The 10017-nt window shown below is 30.7% G+C and overlaps 1 protein-coding gene across 1 annotated transcript in view; it reads right to left on the bottom strand.

Moving 5' to 3' along the window:
• Nucleotides 1–492: 492 nt before the first annotated feature.
• The window catches only part of EED (embryonic ectoderm development), a 30659-nt gene continuing 21134 nt past the window's right edge, over nucleotides 493–10017 (bottom strand). Inside the window, exons 7-12 of the mRNA XM_051987285.1 lie at nucleotides 9903–9994; nucleotides 5082–5215; nucleotides 3128–3233; nucleotides 1993–2151; nucleotides 1271–1344; nucleotides 493–847 (exon numbers count right to left, since the gene is read on the bottom strand). Of these exons, the coding sequence (XP_051843245.1) occupies nucleotides 721–847; nucleotides 1271–1344; nucleotides 1993–2151; nucleotides 3128–3233; nucleotides 5082–5215; nucleotides 9903–9994 (692 nt within the window). The 3' untranslated portion in view covers nucleotides 493–720. The remainder of the gene's footprint in view (nucleotides 848–1270; nucleotides 1345–1992; nucleotides 2152–3127; nucleotides 3234–5081; nucleotides 5216–9902; nucleotides 9995–10017) is intronic.

The raw sequence follows: 10017 nt of genomic DNA, 5'->3' as shown, positions 1-10017 counted from the left end.
TCTTAAAGGGACTATATGTCATATAACTCTAAATTATAATGAAACACTTTTTTTGAGGGGGGTCCCCATTCTTCCACCCAGCACAAGATACATATCAGGATCTTAAAAACTTAAAGTTTCCTCTCCTACTACATTTAAACTTTTAAAAACAGTCAAGAATATGAAAATTTTGTCAAGTCTTTGTATAATGGATATTTACCAAGTCTTACATTTAAATAGTAAGAAAAAGCTCTTTTTGACAAGTTATAATTTATATTAAAAATATGCCATTATGCTTATAATTTCTTTCAATAAAGTGTCCATCATTTAATCATTCACATATTAGGATCAAAATTACATTTAGAATTCATTTTGAAATATGAAAATGTCATATAAACTTTGGTTTATTGCACATTATAAGAATAATCATAAGAATAAAAGTGTTAACTATTAAATGGTGTAAAACATCTTTTAAACACAATGATAAATGAAAATGGACTCAATACAGAGAGCTTTACAAAAATAAATTTTTATTAAAAGCTGTAGAGTCTGAGCAGGAAGACAGTACAAAGAATGTAAACAATGTAAACATCACTACGTTCAGCTCAGGCTGATTGTACACTGGAAGAAGACAACACAACTCTAAATGCTAGCGATGCTCTAGGTGCTTTTACTAGCAAGACACAGTAGAAGGTTATATTGTACACAGAAATTTTCTACTTTCAATTAAGAAAAAGTAATTTATCGAAGTCTATCCCAGCGCCAAATGCTAGCATCATCACAAACAGCTATAAGAATACTGCTATCCCTGCTAAAACTGGTTTGTCTAATGGCAGCAACACATTTTGGATGAGTAAGTGTTGTACATCTGTAGAGAAAAAAAACAACCATGATTATATGTGAAAACAGCACAGAAAGTACTGGTAGTAGCAAATATCATTAATTATTTTCTCTATGAAATGAACAACTGTGTAAAATCAAATAAAAAGTACTTTTAAGTTAGACAATTTTACTCTAAGGAAATATAATTACTTTCATGGGTGAAAATTAACATTTCATGAAACTTAAAGCAAATTATTTTTTTCTTGAAATTATCAGTTAAAAAATAAGTTTTTAAAGAATCCATGTTATAAAAGTTGATTTACTTAATATGTTAATATTGTTTCAATTTAATAATGTCTGTCTAAAGATCAAACAAAAAGGTTTGTTAAAGATAACATACCATTTACTGTTTTCTAAATAATTGGGGAGATGGGAACAGGAAACATGAAGGAAATTTATGAGTACTCACTTGGCTTTATGAGGATCTTCTACTTCTAAATCCCAAACATAAAGTTTGCCAACTTGATTGCCCAAAGCAAGCATCTAAAGGTATAATTAGAAGAAACATATAAATAAAAGTTTCTAGATATACAGCATGCCTAAAATTCATCCAGAAAATCAACCAACTTATTATTTTTCTAACAAAAAAGAAAAATATATCAGCACCATTCTATGACTATTCTAAATAATCTAAAATTCACTATTTGGCATATGATATAGCTTATATAAGAGAACAATGGCAGCAAAAACTATACAAAGTGATTCTTTCAAACCCTTAATGAAAAACATTTCAGGTAATTCGTTGCCAACAATTCTTAGCAAATTTGTTTAAATAATATGTTTTTCACCATCTCCTCCCTTATTATTTCCCCTCAACTATAAGACTTTGAGGCATAAAGCAGAAAATGGCTGAAGAATAACTCTTTAATTTTTAGATATAATAGCTTATTAACAGGGATTATTTGGAACAAAACTTAATACCCAACTGCTAATTTTATTCACAATAAGAACTGTAGATGGTATGTAAACCCAGAGTCAACACCAAATATCTTCTGTAGGTAAAGAAAGGAAATCAATTCATATACTCACAAGAACATTATAGATAAATAGATCAGAGGCACAATAAAAGATAAACTGCACTACAATTTTCAAAATATAAACCATTTAAAAAGTACAAAAATAAAGTGTTACCTTCTGCCAGAAATCCATTGAAAATCTCATGTACCAAATATCACACTGACTATAATCAAATCGCCCAAGTATAGTCACATTTGATTCACTAGGTTTAATTTTATCTATCTCATCTTCCATTTTGCCAGGTTTCCAGCACACAATGGCATTTTCACAAGACTGAAATACAGAAATGTAAAAGGAAAAAAAATGAAAAGCAGGTTTTTCATAATTATTATTTTAAAGTTACAGAACAGTAAAATTGTATTAAGTGGAAGGAAATTTACAGCTAGTTTAACCTCCCACTCAGGGCAAGAATTCCTTCTACAGTGAAAAGAGAATCAAGTAGGAGATAGAGAAATTCACTGATTTTAAAGTTCTTTATTATCTTAGATATACTTCATAACATTTAGCATCTTTGGACTTTTTCAATCTCAATGTAAAATGCATGATGATGGCTATTCAAAAATTTGTTTTGAGTTTTTGATAATTCTCCAAAGCCAAATATTTATAAGCATTTAAAAATGTCAACTGGGTTGTTTTTTAAAATGGGACAAACCAAACATAGTTTTGATAAAAACTGAATGGATTCAGAAAGACTTTCACAGTTCCCAGGGAAAGCACTAAGACTTTCTGATTCTATTTTAATATTCATTAACAAATACAATTATACAACATACCTTTTCCATGATCCTTTGCAAAAAATCCAACATGTTTTTAAGACTTTATCACTTAAGAGTTGAGATTTTAAAATGGAAAGATTATCATAAAAACATGGTTCCCACAAAGGGACTTAAAATAGCTAAAATTCAATACTCTAATTTTTCTAAAATAATTTTACAAACTTATAAAAACTCAAGGCACCTGCAACAAACAGGTAAAAAGAAAAAAGGAAGCTCAGGAAAACACTATCACCACTGACAATTATCGAGATTAGTTAAAATGTAAAATTATTCTTTGCAAAACAATCACTTGTCCCTGTTAAATAAATCCCCCTTTTTTAAGCAAAGAAAAGAATAGAGAGCATAGATAATTTGGAAACTGCTGTATAATTTGTCAAGATTTGTAATGAAACTAATTATATTCAAGTGGAGAACTCCCTAAAGAGGAGCCCCACCACACACAAAGAAATACAGCTTAACAACAGCTACTATACCTTGGAAAGTATCAGATCTCCTAACCATCGCACACAATCGACATAATTCCTATGTATGTCTCTGGTTGAAAAGTCAGGGAAATGAACTTTCTGAGAAATAAATGGCCTGCAGGAAGAATGGATATGTCAAAACTCAAAAAAAGGAGAACAGCAGTGGCACATTCATTTTCACTGTTCAGAAATGTAAAGTGTGAAAAGTAAAACACAAGAGGGCTATTAATTTCTCTTTGTTCTGACATTCTCCAATGGCTGAGTTCTTCCTTTCTACTGATGAAGATCTAAGCCTCATTAGTTACTTTCATGATCAGTTTTTATACTTTATTTTCTTCTTTCAACTTAATATTCTTGAAACAAAGTTTGAAAGAAGTTAGCTTAAAAAATGGCAAATTCTCTTTTTTTTCTATTCAAACCTAAATAGTTTTAAAATACACTAAAGAACAGCCTATAGAATTATAAATGTTATAGCTAGAAATTTAGTTTCATAAATTTAATAAACTGAGTACAGTTAGTTACATTTATAGCAACAAAAACCGCTATAAATGAATCTCAATCAGAGATTAAAAATCGAAAGGTGTAATTATTCCAAATAACTATTTCATTTTAGGAAACCATAAACAAAGCACCAATTCTCTAAAGTTATTTTTTTGTTATTCTCACTTTAAATGATATTAACATAAGCAAGTCAAAGGTAAACTTTAACTCTAGCAAGAAGGGTAACTTTATAAGCGTGCCTTATATTTTTAAACTAAAAAAGTCAAGTCTTTGCAGGGTTTTTTTTTTTTTTTTGGTTATTTAAACAATAGAAATGACTTTTTACTGCCAACTGATGTGTTAACCTGTAGAAATCATTTACACTTGAAGAGTTTTATTTTTTTATCTGTAAAATGAGATTATTTCTAATGTCATATCTTGCTCGATATTCTATGACTCAAACTTTAATACTATGTGTCAAGATTTAAAGGCCTCATTCTTTGGTTATTAATTATGTAAAGTTACAATAATTCTTTAGACTTCTCTGAATTGAGAGATTAGCACTAGCTGACTCAATAATCAAAGGGAATTTAAATTCATGTTCTTTAGCATCTCTAGTTCTTAATTAAGACATTAATGTACATTTAATGATTTTATAAAAGATAGATAATCTCTACAATGGAACAATCAAATATAGTCTTTTTTTAAAGATTCCTAAAATTATAAATTTTATAAATTAGATTAAGAAAAAGTCAACCCCTTCCTATCTGCCTGTAGAATCTCTTCTGTTTGGCATTTGACCCAGTTTCTAATAAAATGGGAGATTATTTGGCATAAGGCAGTAATATATTAGAAATGGAGACCTAAATATTTAAAAAAACAAAACTGTTTTCTAAAAAATAATGTTTTATACAGCACATATACTAAGCATGCAGACTTAATGACAATAATTTTTTTTTAAAGTAGTAATGAACAAACTTATTTAGAACAACTATGTCCAACATGGTGTCCAAAGTCTTTAGGTGCTAAAATTAAGTTTAAATAATACTTTAACCTCATACCATTGTTGAACAGAACTTGAGATTTTATTGACCACATAACTAATGATACAATTTAAGTTCTGAATTGCCATTTACTGTCTCCTATTTCTTCACAGTAAATAAAATATGGTAATATGAAGGTTTTTGTCCTTTATTAAAAACAGCTAAGGACAGAAAGTTGAATATGATGTCTAATTAAAGTAAACAAAATTTTTTAAAAAATAAAACGAATTTGGGCAAAATAAACTGAAAATGAACCCAAAAACATGAAAGACATCAGACTAAACATTAATCCATTAATTATTTTAGAAAATCACTTTCCAAATTTCACTTTTTTAAATAGTTAAAAATGATTTTATAAAAATTATAGCTATCATCCATACTTGTAATTGTTTTGTATGGCAAGAGTTTTGTTTGTTCTTAAATGAAGTCACAAATATTACCTGTTAGTTTTATTTGGGTTATAATCATAAGAATCCTTAATTGCATTCATCATTCTTTTTGAATTGATTCTCCAGAGTTTAAGAGAATGATCCATTCCACAGGACATTATTTTTTCACCAAGAAGATCATAATCCTATACAGTAAACAGGTTAAATCAAGATAATATTTAGTCAGAGTATCAATTTTATGCCATTTGTGCAAATTTGTCTTACAATATGCAAAATGGTACCCACTACAATACAAATTATATCTAATTTTAGGGGGGCCTTTTAAAAATTTAATCAGAAATTACAGATACACCATTAAGTGTACAAGTCTTTACATGAAGCCTAAATAGGCCTTTTCTAACTTCTGTCTGCTAGGGCCAAATAAAACAAGTCCAATCCGTATTCTACATATCAGTCCTTCAAATACCTATTCATAGTTCTAATGTCACCAACCCAACATTTTCTTATTTCCAGGCTAATTATTTAAAATTCAACTATTAGGGGCAGTTAGGTGATACAGTGGATACAACCACCAGCCCTGATGTCAGCAGGACCTGAGTTCAAATCTGGCCTCAGGCACTTAACACTTCCTAGCTATGTGACCCTGGACAAGTCACTTAATCCCAATTGCCCCAGCAAAACAAACAAATAAATAAATCAACTATTACTTTGACTGATCTTTATACAGCACAAACTTGAAGTTTTTCACCTTCCTGGCTATCCTCCCATGTAGACTCTCTTATGTTTCCTTCACCTCAGATGCAGTCATACCAAGTTCAATACGCATTTCTCCTCAATTTCTGGTAACTATTTCTCTCTCAATACAGTTTATACCATTCACTTTAGTGGTGATGAAACCACACTTGGGAATTTACAGTCCTCCAAAACCCATTTAATCTTTTTTTAGGCAACCTACTGTTTAGTCACAATACTTTATACTTAAAAAACCATTTCCCCTCCATCCAAATGTAAATTTTTACACTCATCACCTTCAACTTTATTTGTTACACTCAGGATACTTTCATCTGTAAAACATTTTGGAAATATTAACAAAGATATCTCAGGAAGCAGACATTTATTAAGTTCTTACTATATGCCAGGCACAATGATAAGACCATTACAAACATCTCATTTGAATCTCACAATCACCCAGGGAAGCAAGTGCTATTATTATCACCCCCATTATACAGCTGAGGATGACAGAGATTAAGTAACGGAGTCACACTGCTATTGAGACATCCAATTTGAACTTGGGTTCTTATCTAAACCTAGCAGTCTATTAATTGTATACTTGCAACACTGCCTTCAGTAGCTAGGATTTTATTTTCAAGGGCAATTGCATTTGATGTCTTAATTATTTCTCCTAGATCTGTGTCACTTGCAAATATGATAAGCATGTCATCTCTAATCAATTTATAAATAAAAGTTCAACAGAATGAAGTCAGACACTGACCTCTGGGGCACAAGATATCCTTCTGAGTTTACTCAAACCATAAATTTGCCAAGTCTAGTCACTCAGCTATTTCCAAATCTACCTATGTGCACAATCATCTAGCTCACATATTTCTATCTTTTTATGATAGAAGAACAACATAAAGGACTTTATCAAGTTCTAGTTCTAGTCTAGGTAAATTTTATCTATAGCTCATCTCTGAACAAGTTAGGAAGGAAATAATGTTAATGTTGTATGAGCTGTTCTTAGTGAAAAGTAGGTTTCTTGTAATCTGCACTTCCTAGTCTAGATAATTCACCAAAAGCTCTTTGCTTAATTTTCAATAAGCTAAATTCTAATGAAAAGTTTTCTCATGTGACAGACATCTTTTACAAAAAGAAGTAAAAAAATGAATTTTCATCCATTTCTATGTGTTATAAGAGACTTATTAACAACATATTAACTGCAATTAAATAGATACAGCTTAACTATGAATAGCAAAAAAAAATTTTTTTACAAAGAAAAATTTAAAAATAAAATTTAAAAAACCTTTAAATTCTGAACCTTTTATTTTCTTCCCCTATTAAATATTATATAACCAAATTAATTGGTAGGATTCAACAATTTTGCTTTTCTTTCTCTCCCTGGTGGATGGAGACGCTAAAAGGTCATCAGATGGCCACAAAACTACAATGAGCAATGGCTCTGTGAATAATTTGTTTCTAGCACACCACTATGACCTCACACTTTTATTATGCTAAGCTTACTGTTGAGATAATTAGGGAAAATTATCACATGCTTATGATTCAAAGTTTGTTTTCTGAAATTCAGACAAGGTATCTGAAATCAATGTAACTTATCATTCAACTAATAATTGTACATTGGTACAGAAATACCATTGCTTGCAAAAAGTACATTAATAGGTATCAGCACCAAAAGAACAACCAAATCATTGCTAAATGCTAGCCTTTAAGAAATTAAAAAAACCCCATAATAGGTCTTCCAAATAACACGTTTAATGAGAACTTTAATTCAGAATAATGTCCTAATAAAAAAGAATTTCTAATAAAATACATTAAAAAAAGAACTGACTGGTTTAAAAATAAATCCAGGTTTGTTTCTATTTTACAGCAACAGACTAGTGAAAATGTACTTATAAACCATTAATTTCAGAAATAAGTCTCTGAGTTAATTCTGTCTCAACTCCAATTCAAAACCAATTCAAATTAGAAATTCAAGATTGAGAATTTTACATCAATTTCCGTCTATCCTAATTCATAGTTAATTCTCAAAATATCAACTGATGGGATTAAGTTTCAATGTACAGAATGTCTAAGTTGATAAACCATAAAAATAAAAGAAAAACCTTAACAACATATTCTTTTTTTTTAAGTGTTATATTCTTTAAAACTTGCAAAACTTGTACCTCTCAAATTAAAACTAAAATCCAACAGGATCACGTATAATAGTATTTTTTTAAAAATGTAAATTACTTGCAGAGGTAAAAGAAGCATGGCAAAACATGTAAATTAAAAGTACGATAAAGAAAAATTATAATGATATCTTATTACTACCCAAATTATCTATGATCAGCCTGAAGTTGTCACCATCATCTCCACGATAGTCTACAATTTCAGCATATCACAACAGAATAGCAAATGCCAAAACCAATTTTTACTAATCCTGATCCTTCAGAAAATCTGTTTAAAGCATCTTGAGAAATTCTTAATTGGACAATGCTCATAAAAATCTCAAATTACTTAACAAACAAGACACTTTTAATACTCAAAAAACAACAAAAAGCAGAATGTTCCTTTTGAGAACAATAACTTTGTAACCTAAAGAATCAATCCTAGAGATGAGCTACAGGCTACTGGAATCTAGGAAACTAAAACTTTAGGTCACAAGGCTGGCTACTTTTGTTTTCAAGTTTTTTTACTTAGGAAAACCAGTATTAACAAGCATTCTTCCTTAGCTGGTAACTCTAAAGTTATGATTCTTATGATTAGGGTGATAGCTTAAGTTTTTCCATCTTGAGAATATGCCACATGTGAATTTATTATTATATGCATTTGCATTCTACAGCATTTGTGGCTGAGGGTCCCTGACTTATAAATCCAAGTTAAGGACATTTATTGTGTGTATGATGTGTCCTGCACTCTCCAAAATTGGTTGTTTCCCATGTAAGTATTGGATGGGATAACACTACAAGAATTTTCCCACAAAGAAACTAAAATTAAGTTAAAAATCATTACATGAAACAAGTTTTTTTTTTTTTTTTTAAATTGAAAACAGTTTAGAATACTTTACAGCAAATAGAGAATGGCACTATATGTGCTCTAAAGAGATTGAAAGTTACTATATCCCTAGTCTCACAGAGACATTTACCATATATACTTGAGTATAAGCTGAGTTTTTCTGCCCAATTTTTGGGCAGAAAATCCCCTCCTCGGCTTATGCTCGAGTCACTAGATAAAACATGTGTAAATATCCCTTTGAATGCTCCCCAGCTGTGTAGTATACAGCGTGAGTGCTGACTGTGATACTACAGGGCCGGTTGTTGCTAGGGTGATGTGGCTGTTCCTGTAGTATCACAATCGGTAACAGGACTGTATACTAATGCTGGCAAGCGTTCTACATACGTAAACTGGCACCCGCTCTCCTCCTCTGCGGGCACTAGTGCGCTACCTATACCTACTGATATAATAAGTTTTCCCAGATTTTGGGGTTAAAATTAGGGGCTTCGGCTTATATTCAGGTCGGCTTATACTCGAGTATATACGGTAATTCACACAGAAGAATAGAAACAGTATCTCTTTGCAACATGAACTATAAGAACAAACATGGTATTTTCTAAACGTATTTAAAATCCAATTTTTGAGATTCCAGACTCTGATTTTATTGGTTCAGACAATTCCCTGAAAAGAAACTTCTTTAGCAATCCATGCTGATATTTGCTGTGCAACTGACAGTATCAGAGAGCTGCCTGCGGTACTGAAAAGTTAAGTAACTTGCCAGGGTGACATAGTATGTGGCAGAAGCAAGAAATTAATCGAGATCTTGTGGATTCAGGGGTCATTCTCCAACTATAAGGTCCATTCTATAACCTCATAGAGCATACAAATAAATAAGATTTATTAGGTAACTTCTTTTTTGGCTTTCTTACACTATCTTTTCAAGATTTAGCTTAATGTAAATGAAGAAATACTACAATTATTTGCTTCATTCAATCAACAAGATTAAAGTAGTTATTACTGATAATTGAAATGATGGCCTGAAAGGTTGTACCATAAAAACCATATATGCTTTCTTGTAGGAAAAAAAAAATCTATCAGTGATAATTATTCACAAATAAATCTCAAATTTACAAATAAATCACTGTCCTGTAGTTTTCTACTTACAGCACTTAAAACTTCATCTCTGTGCCCTTCTACACCTCCAAATATAGCAACCAATGTGTCTGTCTGGATGTTCCACAGTCTCAAAGCATGATCTAGTATAAATGCAAATAGTTAA

Source organism: Antechinus flavipes, chromosome 3, assembly GCF_016432865.1.
Source record: "Antechinus flavipes isolate AdamAnt ecotype Samford, QLD, Australia chromosome 3, AdamAnt_v2, whole genome shotgun sequence".
NCBI classification, from domain to species: Eukaryota; Metazoa; Chordata; class Mammalia; order Dasyuromorphia; family Dasyuridae; genus Antechinus; species Antechinus flavipes.
Note: the sequence above shows the minus strand (reverse complement) of the source record. Positions and strands in the feature narration are given on the sequence as shown.